This window comes from Corylus avellana, chromosome ca5, assembly GCF_901000735.1.
Source record: "Corylus avellana chromosome ca5, CavTom2PMs-1.0".
Taxonomy (NCBI): domain Eukaryota; kingdom Viridiplantae; phylum Streptophyta; class Magnoliopsida; order Fagales; family Betulaceae; genus Corylus; species Corylus avellana.
Window position 1 is genome coordinate 35,948,956 of NC_081545.1, and position 17,254 is coordinate 35,966,209.

Sequence of the window (17,254 nt, forward strand, 5' to 3'; positions counted from 1 at the left end):
AATCCTTGTCATTGAACTACTACGCTTGGCTAAAACATAACACGGCAAGATTATTAGAAAATGGTAATATGATCCCAAAACAATACTAACTTAAAATTATATGCTAATGCTTTTCTAATAAGAGTTCAACTCAAATGGCTTCTCTCCTCCAAAAGAACAAAATGGAGGGTGAGACCCATTCACACCACAATAAGCGTCTTCACCTCCAATCCACCTACCTAACAAGAGACTTAAAATATAGGATAAGTTTTTCATAGGATGCTTCTTATACCAAAACGAAAGCGGCATGCATTAATGTCTAACCCAAAAGCTATTACAGCACGGCAGCTTAAGTTCAAACACCAACATTAGCTGTTCCTCAATTTATATTAAAGCTGCCTCTAAAGATGCAAAACCTCTGCAGTTGATGAGAATAAACTTGAACCAACAAAAATGTCAAAAAATACGAGGCTCGTACAATCATATCTAAGTAACAAGAAACGGAGAATCATGGCTCCTAAGACATTCTCTGAGCAGCTTCCTTGGCAAGAACTCTCTCCTTGGCCTTAGTTTTAGCCTGGGATTTGGACCCCATGATTCCACCACCCCACTTTTTCCTGTACTCGTCGTATTTGTCATTGAAGTTGGCCTGGAATAGCAAAAAGGGAAAAGTTAAATTAAACCATCCAAAAACAGCTTCAATATTCACACAAAATATACAAGACATGTAGTTCTGCATCACCTTGATAGCCTCTAAGATCTTGCTAAACTCCAACTTATCTTCGTTCTTGACAGTGGTCAAGCACAACACTGACGCAGTTTTCTTGTGGACAACCTGTCAAAAAGCATACCAACTTAGTACTCAGCTCACAAATCTAATTTTACGGAAAATTATTTAGAGAACACAAGATAACAAGCTCAATTACCGCCCCCAAGCGAGCTTTCCCTTTCACAATGCAGTATGGGATTTCCATCTTCCTGCACAATGCCGGAAGCCACACAACCAACTCTATTGGGTCCACATCATGTGCAATGACCACCAGCTGAGCTTTGTTCTGCAAGGAAAATGCATTTCAAAAAATTGTTATAAGAATACTGTCCACTAGCAGAAAGGAGTGTTGATAAAAGAATGCTTCGGCATGAAAAAGTAGAAGACCTGCTCAATGAGGTAAGTGACATGGTTGAGACCATATTTTACAACAATGGGCTTCTTTGCTTCAACAGGTTTTCCCTCAGACTCTGCCTGAGCTCTTTTCAGGAGACGCTCTTTCTTTGCAGCCCTGTCCTCGGGCCTGTACTTGAGAAGCATCTTGAACAAGTTTGTTGCTGTAAAGGAGTTTCAAAGGTCACTACGAAGTTAAATATATTCATACAACCCAAAGACAACAAATAGAATCCGTTGCATTTCTATTAAATTAAGCAAAATCCAAGGTTATTATTTCATATACCACAGCAAGAGATACAAACATAAAAAGACATGTCCAATTTAAAATCCATATGCATAGCAATCTAACACATGCCAGTAAAACAAAAACAAGCATTGGCAATGGGTCAGGTCAAGGAGCTATCAGAATTCATATACTCCTATTAGGCCAGCTAACGAGAGGTCTTGAGCCTTCTATCTTGATCAAGACACCACGGAACCCCAAAATGCAAAACTTAAGACATCCACACTACACAGCCTATAATCGACGGCAAGTCAACCACGAGTATCAGCACTAAATGATAAAGAAACAAATGCCTTGATTAATAATGCTATGCATTGCTTAAACCTAATGTCACTTTAAGAAACACAAACTTTCCGGGCAGAAAAACAAAATGGAAGATTATGTCCAGGTGTTCAATATGCTACACATTGGTTCTCCATGCTCACGCAACAAGAGGAAATCAAATAGTAACACAAGTATACATTTGTGTGTGTATACATACACATATCACCGGAAGCAAGCCGACAACATTAGGATACAGAAAATCTCGCATAATTACGTGTATTAAACAAATCATAATCAAAAATTGAAAAGCAATAATACAAATAGGCATCGCTTAGAATAGAATAACCGCTTCGCAGACAAAGAAAATAGCATCTAAATCTCAAAGGTAAATGCAAATAGTTGAGTTACCGAGATTCTTGTCAAGTGTCTTGGTAAACTGATTGAGAGCGGGTGGGACCTTGAGCCGCTGCCTGAGGATCCTCTTCTTCCTCTGGATCTGAACGGTCTTGGGCCACTTCACGAACCGGGTCAGATCCCTCTTCGGCGGCAACGCACCTCCGATCCCGAACTGCTTCGGGCGCTTCTCGAACAACGGGTTCGTCACCTTCTCCTATAACAAGCAAACTCAAAAATTAAAACCTAAAACACAGAAAATAATAGATGAATCTGAAAATGATAGTTTATATACCGGCTTCTTCTTCGCTGCTACTACTGGTGCCTTTCCGCCTTTCTTTGGACCCTTGAGGTTTACAAAATGAAAATGGAATCAGAATTACATTGACGAAAATGAGAGAGAGAGCGAGAGAGAGAGAGAGAGAGAGAGAGAGGCTGACCATTTTGAGAGGACGTGATGGAGAGCTCCTCTGGTTCAACTCTGGAGTCTGCGAACGGCACAGCAAAACCCTAGAGAAGTTGGGTTTTATATATGTGTTGAATAGGGAGGTATCTCAAAACGAGTCGTCTAGGGTTTTCAGCATAAAGCTTTTCCGCCAGTTTGGGCTGTGGGCTTGTGTTGAACCCGAACCCAATATGGTAAACTTTTTTGGTTTTTTTTTTTTTTTTTTCTTCGGGGGCTTTGGGCATTTGTTTTTGTTAAAAAGCATATATATTCCATTCAAACTTTCAAAGTAATATCTCATCGTGAATATCTCTCAAAATTACCAAAAAAATTATTAATTTATCTCCAATAACAAAAATATCTTTAATATAAATTTTAAACAAACCCTTAACCAAATAAAGGTAGCTCAAGAGTAATATGATGTCATAGTATTGTCACATCAACTATTAAACTTTGTCACGTCAGCATACATTATTTTTGTACAGAAACATGCAAGATTTAATTAGATTTAATTTAGAAGTGAGGGATAGGTTTTTTTTTTCTTATTCTATAATTGACACATAGGACATGATTGTTATTTTTAGATAAACGAGTTATATAGTTTTATATAAACCAAATATTATATGATTCTTAGATTTTGTAAATGACTCCTAATTTTCAAATCAGCTTGTAAGATTTACTTTTGGTGAGCAACACTTGGGATTTATTGGCTTGGGGGAAGGCAAAATATTGACTAGTTATTGAAAAAAGGGGCAATTCTTGTGTGGGACGAGTAATGCTATAAGTCTCTCTTGTATTCTTAATTTTTTATTGTGTTTTCTTAAAAGATTAGGTGGCTTTTAAAATCATAATTTAATCAAAATTAAATAGTGATCAATTACAAACCCAAATACCAAATGATAATTTAAAAAGCTATGTTATTTATTGAGTTATATAATATGAATACAAGAGAAATTTATAGCATTACTCGTATGAAACTAATTTTGATAAATGATATAAACATGAGTTTAAAATTTTCTTTACTATTAACTTTATAATAGATAATTCTAGTCACTAGTGCTACCTTTAGTATTTTTCTCATTGTGGAGAAGGTAATGACTTAATACATAGCAAACTCCATAATGTGACAAGCAATGTGTGCAAGGCTTGGGAACAAATTTACCGTAGTATGGTTGACCTATGATTAATAGCAATTTTGGCTTCATGTAAGTAAGTTGTAGTCTACAATTCGAATTGAGGACAAGTTTTTGGGAATAACTCGTCCTTGTGAGATCGCGGCCCTTTGTACCAATTATTATAGCACATGTGTTGGCAAGGGTATATGAGGCACGATAACTTGATATCATCCTCACCTTCTTCTAAAGGCTTAAGGTTCAAAACTCAATGGTTGCAACTACCAGGGACATAATCAAAACTTAATTTATAGTTTTATACCAAAACGTAGTATAAAAAAGAGCTCAAATGAATAACCAAACACAAAATTATGACTTAGAAACTTTGACATATTTACTCGGTACTTAAAAAATAAAAAATAAAAAAAGAACATAGGAAAAATGACAAATAACTCTCTCAAACTATCTCTATTCCGATAATTTTAAGATTGTTTTAAAATAAAAAAAAATCATGAATTGTATTTTTGTCATTAATTCATGCAAAATAAAAAAAATAAAATGTTGAAATCACAAAAAGATAAAAATAAAAAGTTGTACAAAATAAATAAAAAATGAAAAACCGTTTATTGAGTCTGCCGGCAAAACTCGAGCAAAAGTCAATGTGGCGGTTCTGGTCGCCACAATAACTTAACAAGTCGCCGTAACAAGAGCTTGCCTAACGTCTATTTAATCTGTCCTCATGAGTTTTTTATATCTTTCGATTTAATAATCCGAATAGTTGGTGCTGCAAATGGTTTTATAGACTTCTCTGCAACGGAAAACAGACTCAAACTGTTTCTTCTCTGCATTTGCACGCAACTCTGGTTGAAGAAATGAGGTGTTAGACGAGGAAAGCAGCTCCGACTCTCCAATATGGACAACAGAAACGTCGTCGTCTGCGACAATGGCACAGGGGTACCTCTCTCTCTCTCTCTCTCTCAATTTTTTCGTTTCTTAATTAGCGTCTTAAGCCTAATCCTTCATTTTTTTTCTCGATCCACCGAATTATACACATTGCTGCACGTGCGTCGAGCACTTGAAATAATTTGGATTGTAATTGATAGAGGAGAATTTGAAATCAGTACGCGATTAGCTCAGGACTAATGAGTATTTCCAGTATGAGTTTGTACTGGAATTCTGTGTGTTGTTAGGGTTAGGATCTTCTAGATTAACTCCATGGTGGAGTTCCGAAAATTCTATCCGCTTTCTTGTTCAATTAAATTGTTCAGATTTTACCGTCTCAGCATTTACCATTCTGGAGAATCCAGAGTATGTTCGATAATAGTCTTAAAAAGTGTTTTTCGATCTTTGTTTGAAAAAGTGTTTTGATGTAATATAAAGGTGAAAAGTGTTTTTTTGGTGAGATTCACATTTGAAAAATGTTTTGTGCTTTGAATTGTTTCGAGAAAAGTGTGTTTTTGGTTTTGAAATGAGGCACATTGACAGTTTTTTTTTTTGATAAGTAGAGACTTTAATTAAGTTATATACTTAGATGGCTAATTTTGAACTATTTAATTTAACTGATGGCTTGGATTTTAATAACTCAATCATGGAGTTATTAAAAATGTATAGGATCTTGATCCGTTTTGCTATATCTTGTCATTATGACTCTCATTTATTTTTGAATGGCCTGCTTCTCAATGATGTGTGTGTGTACAATTTTGTGGAACTTGAGGAAAATTCCATTCCCGTGCAATGATATAATACAATGACAAAGTTATAAATTGATTTGGCTACCATTGGTTAGTTCTTTTTTTGTGAAACTAGTTACTTGATGCAGTATGTCAAGTGTGGCTTTGCTGGCGAGAATTTCCCTACCTCCGTATTCCCCTGTGTGGTGGGGAGGCCTATGCTTCGGTATGAAGAATCACTCGTGGAACAAGAGATAACGGTAACTTTGTTTCTTACTTAGGAAAAGAATTGCATTTCTGTTTTTAGAGAGCACGGAGGATTTGTTATGCAATGCATTATGCAAACATTTTTTCTGAAGCTATTATTTATGAAAATCTACAAATCTTCTTCTCATCTGCTTGTTTCTTGTTGTTATAAATGGTTTGCTTAGCTATATATGTCCACAAACGTACATTTCATTCTAAAGTTTACTTCTACTATCAACTAGTTAAACGAAAATGTTTCTACATCTCTCGTTGCTATTTGTTTACTGTTTTGACATGGATGCAAATCTATGTCTTGTGTTAAGGGGTTAGTATGCTCATTTATGATTGTGTTATATTCATGTTCTCTACACATGCTCTGTTGTTGTTAAGTACATGGCATTTTTAATTTATGGGTTATGCTTAATTCTTAGTTATGAGAGGCTGTTCTTTTTTTCATTTAGGATATTGTTGTTGGAGGTGCTTGCGCAGACTTGCGGCATCAACTGGATATATCTTATCCTGTCAATAACGGTATTGTGCAAAACTGGGAAGATATGGGTCATGTTTGGGACCACACATTTTTCAGTGAATTGAAAGTAAGTTTCAAGAGGTTCTGATTGCTGTGGCGATCTATGGTGTATGGGTGATTTGTTCTTTTATGATACACTCTCACCAGATCATTACTGAGTTTGTTCCAATATCTATCAACAGATTGATCCAACAGAATGTAAGATTTTACTTACAGACCCACCTCTAAATCCTTCAAAGAACCGTGAAAAAATGGTTTGTGAATCTTTTATTTTAAAAAATTATTTTCTTTGGTAAACTTATCTCTATCATGGTTAATATTCTGAATCAAAATATTGGCATTTCATTATTGGCGCTTGACTTGATTTGCAGGTTGAGACCATGTTTGAGAAATACAACTTTGCTGGTGTCTTCATCCAAATCCAAGCTGTTTTAACATTGTATGCTCAAGGTGCTTATAAAGATGATTGAAGGTTAAAAGTATCTATATTTGTTAATTTCCCCTTCTTCTTAATGTCCTTGGAGAAAATAAACAGCAAATCCCACCATGATGACTTTGTCATGTTTTTGCTAGAAACACTCCGTGTTAATGCTACTATTACCACCCATTTTATGCGTACTCTTCCCACCATTTTTTAGCCATGTGCTTCAGCATTTCCTTGACTTCCTCTCAGGTTTGCTGACAGGATTAGTTATTGACTCTGGTGATGGTGTAACACATGTGGTAAATTGCTCAAGAACCTCTTTTACATTAAATCATGGCCAACTTTTTATGCATACTGCTCCATCACTTTATACTCTTTAAGTAGCTATTTTCACTAAAAACTCAGTATATGGTCCTGTGAGGGGCTAGATATATAGTACTAACTATATTTTGCATTATTTTAAATATTGGATCAGTAGTTGGCACTAAAAATCCAGGACTTGGTTTAAAGAAGACAGTAGTTATGCATACTCTTCCCAGTATATTACTATATACCATATCTTTGAAGGTTTATTTTGTAGTATTTCACCTGATTTCTGTCCAGGTTCCGGTTGTTGATGGTTACTCTTTCCCTCATCTTACAAAGCGAATGAATGTAGCTGGCCGACATATAACAGCATATCTGGTTGATTTGTTGTCACGTAGAGGGTGAGGCCCAATTCTTTATTGGCTTTATTAGTAAGGTCAATATAATTAACACTGATTTTTGTTCCTCAATTCAAACTTCCATTTTAATAGGAAAATACAACTTTCTTTGCTGAAGGTATGCAATGAATAGGACAGCGGATTTTGAGACTGTTAGGCAAATTAAAGAGAAGCTCTGCTATATAAGGTGAAGAAACAATCTCGTGCTATATTCTGATTTGGTCAAACATGATGCATTGCCATGTAATGTTATATCTGTTTTTCTTACAGTTACGATTACAAGAGAGAATATCAACTGGGGCTTGAAACCACCATCCTTGTTAAGAATTATACTGTGAGTTCATTTTCTTAGTTTCTACTGGATCTCCATATGGTCATTTCTATATAAATGTTCAAAGATGCAATTCCTCTTGGCATGACTTGACTGAAGAAGCATAATTAGGGGTATCCCCAAGCTGCACATCCTTCATCTCCTTATTTATATATATCATTATATGTGTTTCTCTCTGAATATGATACCAGCTACTTTTCTATTTATATATTCAATGTGAAATTAATTTATGACGTTATATTCATCAGCTGCCAGATGGAAGGGTCATTAAAGTTGGTACTGAACGTTTCCAGGCTCCTGAGGCTCTTTTCACTCCAGTAAGCCTGTACTTTCTTTTGATTTTTGTTTTCCATGTCTCCAAGTTTTTCTGTGACATAAATATATAATCTAAGAACTGGTGGTTTATAACATGAAAATTGTCAAATGTTATGCAGCTGATTGGTAGGTCCTGATTATGTACTTTGTAAATTGTTGTCAACTGAATTGTAATGTGATATTTGATCTACTTTGAATGTTAATAATCTCTTTTAGAGCAGTTCTCATTTTGTCAGTACGTTTAGCTTCTACTGTACTGGTTTTTCAGCTTTTCCTGGTATTACATGGTAGGACTATGAGGCAATGCAGTTGTAGCAATCTTTTAATAGGTCAAAGTTCACAGGCGCTTCCTTCTTGCAGGAACTGATCGATGTCGAAGGTGATGGGATGGCGGATATGGTATTTCGCTGCATTCAGGAAATGGATATTGACAATCGAATGATGGTACTAATATTATTTCTGAGACAATCTTTTTACATGTTTCTAACTTAAAAGCATTGATCATATCTTTGATTGGTATGATGAGGATTAAAAGTTATGTGTTCTAAGTGAAACTTCTATGCTGTAAGGTTGATATAAGATATTTGTATTTGAAGGAAGCTCGCTCTTCTCACATCAAACTTGTACTTACTGGGTTTGCTATTTTTTGTTCTTCCTTATTATTTTTTATTTTTTTATTTTTAAAAATATTTCTAAGTTTCCAAAAGTTTTCATTTCTTTCTGGCTTTCTTCTAATAAGTTTGCACATGTGGGTGATATCATACCTGGAGCAGCCACCAATTGGTGCATTTGGCCACATACTATGGCTTAGACATATTCATGCATTTTAATTTGGTTTCTTTCACCAATTGGTTGCCTTTGAAATAGATATATATATCACTCTCCCACCTTTTCTTGGAGCTGACAATTCCCACTTTAAATACCATTCCATCTCCTGTACGTGCTTTGGCATTGCTTGTGTTTTCTGATCCAGAAACCACAATTTAGATTCTCTATAGCTGCATATAAATATCTTAGCCAAGATATTGATCACCTAATGATTAGGATATTCGCCTGAGCTTTTTCTAAGATAGAAATTGAAGAATTCAGATTGATGATTGAATCTACTGCAGCTTCAGGGGCTGGTTGTGGTAAACTTAGGGGCATACCATTGCCATATATACTCTTTGTTTTGCTTTGAATGTGAACTCCCTGTCATGTGGTTCTGAATTGTCGTCAAATTATCTTTTGCAGCTTTACCAGCACATAGTCTTAAGCGGAGGGAGCACCATGTATCCAGGATTACCTAGCCGGTAATACCGTAAACCCCTTTTGAATTGAATCAGATAATGGACCTACTTTCTTCTTCTATAGTGTTTTTTCCTTGCCCATTATGTTCCGCATGGGTATCTTAGTTTCTGTTATATTAAGATTTCATGTTAGATTCCTGTCTCACACTCCAGAAGATATTTTCATTTCTGTTGGACCATGGTTAAGATTGGTCCCTTTGCTTATATATTGACGATGTATTGACGTACATACTTGTTGAAGGTTTGTAAGGACCAATTGCCAATCGTTCAATCTTAAAATATCAGAGAAGACAATTTTCTGCAACATGTGATTCAAAGATGCCTGAAAAATTCAGTTGGTGCCTTCCAATTTGATGATACTAATATGTAGTATGTTGTATGAATATCAATCTACCATCACTGTTACATACAGAACAATGTGTTCCTGGTTTTTCTCGAAGTCTGAGTATGGGAATTCATGAAGATTTCGTAATCTGGGGCTTATTATGTCCTTTCTTATCCCATGAACACATCATTTGGCATGACCGTGCTTTTGTTGTAGTTTCTTCTTAGAAGTAAATATTGTTGAAATTCTGATTTTAATTTTCTTTCAGTTTGGAGAAAGAAATACTGGATCGTTATCTCGACGTCGTTCTAAAGGGGAACAAAGATGGGTTGAAGGTAAATTCTGAGTTGTGTGTGTTGTAGATTACAAGGAGAAACAAACATATACTCCTTTTATTCTTTTTGGTTAGACAACAGTTGAATTTTCTTCCTATGGCTGGCTATTAGAGGGGGCTTATATACGGAGGATAGGTTGCTAAGTTGGGGTATGGTGGGGGATATGAAGTGCTTACTTTGTCACTATACTATTGAAAGTAGGGAACATTTATTTTTTGAGTGTGATTGGAGTAAAAGGTTATGAAGAGAAGTGATTCTTAAAAGTTTGGTTAGTCCTATTTGGCTGGATTGGGATGAGGTGGTGAGGGAAGGCATGAAGGCATGGAAGGGGAAAAATTTGCAATGCACTGTGTGTAAATTGGCTCTTGGGGCAACTGTGTATCACATATGGAAGCACCAGAATAGTATTAAATTTTGCAATAGGGTGAATTCTGAGGAGCAAATAGTACATCTTATTTGTTGGGAGATTAGTACAAGAATCATGGGGAAGAGCAAAGGAAAGTTCAAGAATACTATTGAAAATATCAAGATTTGTGAGAATTGGAGCATTCCTTTGAGTCTCTTTGTTCAAAATGAGTAATGAAGCTCTTTTTTTTCTTTGATGGGTGGTGGTTTGTTTTAGCTTGTGATTTTTTTTTTCTTTTGTAGGAGACCATTTGTAATTGTTTGATTGGGGTGGGGTGTTTCATTGTTTGGTATAAAGAACTGAGTTTCAGCTTTCTTGTTGGTGTGCATGGAGTTTGTGTTTTAAATGAAATTTTTATTCATCCAATTTTTTTTTTTTTTGTTTATTATATAAGTAATCGCCTGATATATAGTCATCTATCGGGAAATACATTTCCCTCATACTCAACGGTGGAACTAGTGATCAAACTTAGGGGAGCCAGTAATAGTGTAAGGGGGTGTTTTACTTACATGAATTTCTTGCTCATCGAGTACTCGCAGTTATGTGTCATATTTCTGTAGACCTTCTTCACTTGGTTCTTCAAATTTTAAAAGCTTTCATGTTATCCTTCCCTATACAAAAATCAGGTGGCTTATAGGAGAACGCAATGATTAGAAAGAATACCACCAAGTGTGGTTTACTGCAATGATGGATCAAGTTTAATCTTTTTATATTCTTGAACTTCACTTTATCTGTTCTAAATATTGTTACGGTGAACAGAAACTGCGATTACGGATTGAGGATCCACCACGAAGAAAGCATATGGTGTATCTAGGAGGTGCAGTCCTTGCAGGAATTATGAAGGTACACGCCATCTCTCTCTCTCTCTCTCTCTACCTTTATCATCATCATGTCAGACATGCAATTTGTATGATCTCTTATATCTCACTTTGCTGGCTGGTAAAGTGAACTCATCTGAGAAAAGTTGAATGTGGTGGTTACACATGCAGGATGCACCCGAGTTTTGGATTAGCAGGGAAGATTATCAAGAAGAAGGAGTTGCTTGTTTAAGCAAGTGTGGCCAGGCATGATTTTGTGAGGTCACTTTGCCACCCCCTTTGCTATTTTAGTAGTCGGGAGAGTGTCATATTACAGGCATGAGCATGAGAGCTGGGACATGGTTTCTTTTTTTGGTAATTGGGCTTGATCAAACTATAAGTGCGATGCAATTTTTCTATGTATCCCGAGTAATGCTATTTCTCACCCTCCTATCCTCCTCTTATCCTTTCAATCTCATGTCGCGTAGTCTCCCCAATATTTGGTATATATTGTGGGGTTACGCCACGTTGAATTATTGAACCTTGACTCTACAACTCAGCTATATTTCAGTAAAATATTCTAGGTGTTGAGACTTGCTTAACGAGGGGGAAAAGAAATCATTCTATTTTTATAAATTTTACTTTCCATCCACTATTTCAAACAAGTGTGTCAGGTTTTAGCTTACTTATTAGAGTCTCGTGTGCGTGTCAGAATTATTTGGCTATAGTAACATAGAATTTCACCTACCAACTTGACTTGGTTAAACTGTAATTTTAAAGACCGAACTTTAATTTTATCAAATATATAACTGTGTTTTTAAAATTCTTTTTTTTTTTTTTTTCTTCGAGCAGTACATCTTGAAACTACTAAAAACCAAACACACTTTTAACTGTTCTCTACCCATTACTTTTCCGAGCACAAATGCGGCCCAAACTTATATGAGCTTAGTATAAGTTTCATATTATCCATCTTTTTCTTTTTATTTGAGCCATATTATCCATATTATGGTAATTGGAAGTTGCTTTTAGCATAATAATATCCGTCCAAAAAATAAAGTTAAAAATAAAGGTAATCGTTCATTATATTTATATCGTGAAGATCTTTATCTACAGTGAACATAAGTCGTTCATTTATGCCTAAAAAATATATATATATAGAGAGAGAGAGATTAGGCTATACAAGTTTCGGATTGGTTTAATATTTAAAAATAATAAATAAAGTTCACCCACTCAAGTTTGGATTTGTTGATCTAAAAGTAGTTTAATGAGGAGAGCGGAAATGAATTTGGTCCACGAAAACTTGTCTTCTTTGCTCAAGTTGCTTACCTGACCTTTTGTTTTGAAATTAAAAAAAAAAAAAAAAAAAAAAAGAGAGAATACAAAACGTAAGCCTGTAACTAACCCTATAGAGGCAGCATATATTATTTTATTTTGCAATTTTTTTTTTTTCTTAAAAAAAAAGGGTATATACTTATTGTCTTTTAAGAGCTTGTTTGAGATTGCGTTTGAGGCGCCTAAAAGTACTTTTAACACTCAAAAAGTTTGTTTGAAAAAAAAAAGTACTCGTTTGGTAAAATTAATTAAATGTGCTTTTAAGGGTGCAAAAAATCTAAAAATAATCAAAACGCATTTTTGGCAAAAGTTTAAAAATGAAGCTTTTGTTCAAAAGCTCTTTTTGACTTAAAAGCTCGATCTCTCAAACGCAATCCCAAATAAGCTCCAAGTCTGAAGTCTCTTCTTGTTTTTTTTTTTTTTTTTTTTTCTTGAATTAAACCATAACGAAGAAGCTGATATAATAACAGCTATCATGGATCTCCCATTTAACATAGTATTTGATTTCCATTGAAAGTTGAAACCATGTCCAGTTTCTCTCTTCTTCTCCTTCTTCTTGTTTGGTGTGAAATCATGTTTTAATTGTTGTGAAGCTCAGAACAGATAGTGGAGGTTTCAGCTTTCCCATGAGTTTAGTTTTCTTTATTGTGCTTTGACTTTGTTTGGAATCTTCTAACTTCTAAGCAACCTCGTAAGTTATTGCTGTTGGAAACTCGGTATTGACTCAGTAAAAAAGCAACCTAAACACGTAACATGACACAGATGATGATTCATTCATTCGGTTACTAACCTAAACCATACAACGATGTTAATTAAAACTATAATCAATAATTAAATTTATCATTGTTTTATAAGTTTAAGCTTTTAGAATAAAGATTCACTTTTTAAGTAAAAATTTAAACTCAAGCGTGAGAAAGTGTTATAAGATAAATTAAATGATTAAATTATTCTATTCTTTTCAGTTTTATTTTTTAAAGTAAGTAATGATTTAATATAATATTAGAAAAAAATTCCTAATTCAAACTCAAGCTTATGAGTTAATAAACGGTCACCGAGAAAGACCAAACATAATAAATATAGGAATCAAGTAAGCAGATTTGGGATGCCAACCCCCACCAAATAAGCCCCCACTCCTCTGTCTCTCTGATCTCTGACTACAGATTTCCTTCGTCTGGTATGTTAGGTCCAATTGCTAGTGGCCTACCCCACCCACATCACAAAAACTTAGACTGCAGATAGAAGACCACGTCTACGAAATAAAGATTTGTGTAATTCAATAACGTCTGCCAAAGCGTTGCTGGCATGCACCAATACTGCGCAACCACCCGTCCCTTTCACCCATCGTGTTTAATTTCTTAACGAAATGACACAATTATTGAACTGGGTCGATCACTTTCCATATATATCTTCTGATCCCAGTGGCCAATGAAAGAAAGAAAGAAAGAAAGAAACTCAGCTTGTAAATTGTGTTCCTGAATTATCATTTTTTGGTAACTGGGTTTTCTTTTACTGAGTTGTGAGCACACCCTTTCTGTTTAGCTGACAGCTTGTACACATGGTTTGTTTTCACATAATCAATTATATTTTGTACTCTTCCTTTTGCTTCTTTTCCTACTAATTAATCTTGATATTCTAATTTGACTCAGGTTGTGGAGCTTGAAGTATCTGCTGCTACAATGGGGAGCTCTAATGGCGATGTTCTTCAACTTAGTGTGAAGCAAGGAGAGCCAACATTGGTTCCTCCTGCAGAGGAAACAGAGAAGGGCCTGTATTTCCTCTCAAACCTTGATCAGAACATTGCAGTGATCGTTCGTACTATTTATTCCTTCAAGTCAGAGGAAATGGGAAATGAGAAGGCCGGGGAAGTGATTAAGAATGCCTTGAAAAGGGTTCTTGTCCACTATTACCCGCTTGCTGGGCGGCTGACCATCAGCTCAGAGGGTAAGCTCATTGTGGCTTGCACTGGAGAGGGGGCTATTTTTGTGGAGGCTGAAGCAAACTGTACAATGAAAGAGATAGGAGACACAACAAAGCCCGACCCTGAGACTCTCGGGAAGTTGGTTTATGACATTCCTGGTGCAAAGAACATTTTAGAGATGCCTCCCCTTGTGGCTCAGGTATGTAAATATTTCTTAAAACTAGTAGTAAATTTTATTTATTTGTAGTTGTAGCCTTTATTTTTTGATGATCATTCTTGTTAGTCAATATAGAGAAGACCTAGGATAAATATTTCTTCACGAGCCCATGCGAATTTCACACGTTGAGTCTCATTAATTAAGGGAGAGTTTAACGCTCTTGGTCTTCGAGAGCTAAAGGGTATGCTTTTTGGATGGTGATTTTTGTGGGATGATTGTAAGGTTCTAATTCTAGCCATCTTAATTCCAGGTGACTAAGTTCAAGTGTGGAGGATTTGTTCTTGGGCTGTGCATGAATCATTGTATGTTCGATGGCATTGGTGCTATGGAGTTTGTGAACTCGTGGGGTGAAACAGCAAGAGGCTTGCCGCTAGCTGTGCCTCCATTCCTAGACAGAAGCACACTTGCAGCCCGCAGCCCACCTAAGATAGAGCATCTGCACCAAGAATTTGCTGAGATAGAACACAAGCTTAAACACAGCACCAGTACTACAGACATCTGCAGCAATGAAATGCTCTACAAGTCGTTCTGTTTTGACCCTGACAAACTAGACCAGCTAAAGATGAAAGCCACGGAAAATGGGGTTCATGACAAGTGCACTACATTTGAAGCCCTCTCTGCGTTTGTGTGGAAAGCTAGAACTGAAGCACTTGAGTTTTTACCTGATCAACAGACAAAGCTCCTGTTTGCTGTTGATGGAAGGCCTAAATTCAACCCACCACTGCCAAAAGGGTACTTTGGAAATGGGATTGTGTTGACGAATTCAATATGCCAAGCAGGTGAGCTCCTGGAGAAGCCATTATCATTTGCAGTGGGGCTTGTTAAGGATGCAATTAAGATGGTTACAGACGAGTATATGAGATCGGCCATAGATTACTTCGAGGTGACAAGAGCAAGGCCATCTTTGGCTTCCACCCTTTTGATCACCACTTGGTCGAGGCTATCTTTCCACACCACAGACTTCGGATGGGGAGAGCCTGTTCTGTCAGGGCCAGTGGCATTGCCTGAGAAGGAAGTGGTTTTGTTCTCTTCCATTGGGAAAGAGAGGAAGAGCATAAATGTGCTTCTGGGTTTGCCAGCCCCTGCCATGAAGATCTTCCAAGAACTCATGCAGATATAGACGTTAATGCTCGATCGATCTACTACTCCTCCAAGAATATTATGTGTGTTACTGTGGGAGCTGGGAACAAAAGCAAATTAGCAAATTGAGATATTATACATATATGCATCTCTATATTAAGAGCACCATTATTACAAACAGTACTCTTTAGTATCTATCTAGCACAAAATTTCTTTTATTTTTGAGTGTGTACTTCTGAATGTTGAGCTAATTGGTTTCAATCAGCTTGTTAATAAACTTTATTTTCCATTTTATTTTATTATTAATAACATTTTGTTTTCAGTATTACCAATCTGGCAATTTCAGTTTCGTATAAGTTGCATGCCAAAAATTTAAATTCCGATTCTAATGGCATTCTGCTCATGAATAATGTCACTTTGTTTCATGTATTTATATTTTATATTAACTTCTGCTCATAAATCCTTAAGTTTTTCTCCGATTTCAAATAAGTAATTAATAATATGTTATATTAGGCTAATCAATTAGTACCGCATCAGACATGTTTAACATGTCTTGTAACCATAGTACATGCCACGTGGCACCGTTATTTTAAAATTACAAATATACCTTAAATAAAAATTACAAATTATATTTTTGAACGGCACGTTAAAACCGCTGAAGTTAAATAGTGCCGTTTGGTTACAAAACCCTATCGTTTGCAAGGGTCTCCATTCTGGAAGAACAAGAAAGGCCAAAATATAAGAAACAAAGCAAGAGAAGAAACCCAAAAAAAAAATAAATAAATAAAGGTCGTAGCTGACTCAAACATCGTCGTTTCGATTGAGGCAACTATTCGAGAACAGGGGCACTGAGTTGGGTAATTGACTGAGAGTGGTAATCGAAGCGAAGAGGCTAAAAATGGCTACAAACCCAGCTCAGAGTTTCTGTACATAATGCTCAATAACGGTAATCTACGGTCACTTTTGTTTACTGTTTTTCCTCTTGTATATGGAGAAATTTTAGCGCTTTCTTAAAGGGTTCATTTGATAAACGATTTTGTTTCGATTTTGGTTCGATATTGTAGCAAAAAGTGATTGATGTGAAAAAAGTAAAAATATTTTTTTTTCAAAAAATGAAAAAGTAAGAATGTTTGATATAGAAAAATAAAAAAATTTGTTTTGTAGTGATTTTTTTTATTTGAATAGTAATAAAAAATGATTAATATGATATAAAAAGTAATAAAATATTGAAAAAATGAGATGAATAGTGTAATGCCAAAATCATGGAAAAACGTTTATCAAACAATGCCACTTGTGTTGACCAAATTTGGCCAGGTGTTTTCTACTCGATTTTTCAGACTGATTTTACATTTTGGGATCCTTTTCCATTTGACATCTCTAAATGGCGCAAAACGAGTTTTCTCATCCTATTCAAGTTACATTGGATGGCAAAAACAACACTATTTGGGCCAATCGATGCGCATTTTTCTCAAAGGACGCAAACTCGGGCTTTATGTGACTGGCGTTCTCAAAAAGCCCACTAAAGGCCTTACTGAATCAGATGAAGCATTTTTCACTCGCCTTATTGATTGGGATAGCAATCATCATCAAATCCTTACGTGGTTGTGTAACACCACCATTCCATCTATCTCAGCGATGCTTGGCAAGTTTGATGATTCTAAGTCTGCTTGGGATATGCTTGCCTCCCGCTACTCA

At 35.8% G+C, this 17,254-nt stretch overlaps 3 protein-coding genes across 3 annotated transcripts; 2 read left to right on the forward strand and 1 right to left on the reverse strand.

The window, feature by feature from the left end:
* Nucleotides 1–238: 238 nt before the first annotated feature.
* LOC132182944 (large ribosomal subunit protein eL8y) lies at nucleotides 239–2,636 on the reverse strand. Its single transcript, XM_059596315.1, has 7 exons — nucleotides 2,525–2,636; nucleotides 2,380–2,430; nucleotides 2,100–2,301; nucleotides 1,136–1,305; nucleotides 906–1,034; nucleotides 722–814; nucleotides 239–628 (listed from the first exon to the last, which is right to left on the reverse strand). Exons 1-7 carry the CDS (start codon nucleotides 2,525–2,527, stop codon nucleotides 497–499), a joined length of 780 nt encoding a protein of 259 aa, XP_059452298.1. The 5' UTR covers nucleotides 2,528–2,636; the 3' UTR covers nucleotides 239–496.
* A 1,762-nt stretch (nucleotides 2,637–4,398) lies between these two features.
* On the forward strand, nucleotides 4,399–11,614 carry LOC132183318 (actin-related protein 2). Its single transcript, XM_059596727.1, has 15 exons — nucleotides 4,399–4,595; nucleotides 5,461–5,571; nucleotides 6,019–6,153; nucleotides 6,269–6,340; nucleotides 6,458–6,536; nucleotides 6,760–6,809; nucleotides 7,114–7,217; nucleotides 7,333–7,401; nucleotides 7,485–7,548; nucleotides 7,794–7,862; nucleotides 8,221–8,304; nucleotides 9,094–9,152; nucleotides 9,743–9,809; nucleotides 10,975–11,058; nucleotides 11,205–11,614. Exons 1-15 carry the CDS (start codon nucleotides 4,554–4,556, stop codon nucleotides 11,283–11,285), a joined length of 1,170 nt encoding a protein of 389 aa, XP_059452710.1. The 5' UTR covers nucleotides 4,399–4,553; the 3' UTR covers nucleotides 11,286–11,614.
* A 2,178-nt stretch (nucleotides 11,615–13,792) lies between these two features.
* On the forward strand, nucleotides 13,793–15,858 carry LOC132181941 (omega-hydroxypalmitate O-feruloyl transferase). Its single transcript, XM_059595164.1, has 3 exons — nucleotides 13,793–13,902; nucleotides 13,991–14,461; nucleotides 14,730–15,858. The coding sequence occupies exons 1-3, from the start codon at nucleotides 13,900–13,902 to the stop codon at nucleotides 15,597–15,599; spliced, it is 1,344 nt and encodes a 447-aa protein (XP_059451147.1). The 5' UTR covers nucleotides 13,793–13,899; the 3' UTR covers nucleotides 15,600–15,858.
* Nucleotides 15,859–17,254: the final 1,396 nt, after the last annotated feature.

What these genes read in the sequence shown, in the direction of transcription:
- LOC132182944 (XM_059596315.1), bottom strand. An exon ending in GGAAAGCTCGCTTGGGGGCG is followed by an intron (nt 815 to 905) that starts GTAATTGAGCTT and finishes GCTTTTTGACAG; the next exon opens with GTTGTCCACAAGAAAACTGC. An exon ending in AGATCTTAGAGGCTATCAAG is followed by an intron (nt 629 to 721) that starts GTGATGCAGAAC and finishes TTGCTATTCCAG; the next exon opens with GCCAACTTCAATGACAAATA.
- LOC132181941 (XM_059595164.1), top strand. An exon ending in TGCCTCCCCTTGTGGCTCAG is followed by an intron (nt 14,462 to 14,729) that starts GTATGTAAATAT and finishes TCTTAATTCCAG; the next exon opens with GTGACTAAGTTCAAGTGTGG.
- LOC132183318 (XM_059596727.1), top strand. Translation starts at nt 4,554, where the DNA reads ATGGACAACAGAAACGTCGTCGTCTGCGACAATGGCACAGGG. An exon ending in GAGAAGCTCTGCTATATAAG is followed by an intron (nt 7,402 to 7,484) that starts GTGAAGAAACAA and finishes TTTTTCTTACAG; the next exon opens with TTACGATTACAAGAGAGAAT. An exon ending in CTGAGGCTCTTTTCACTCCA is followed by an intron (nt 7,863 to 8,220) that starts GTAAGCCTGTAC and finishes TCCTTCTTGCAG; the next exon opens with GAACTGATCGATGTCGAAGG.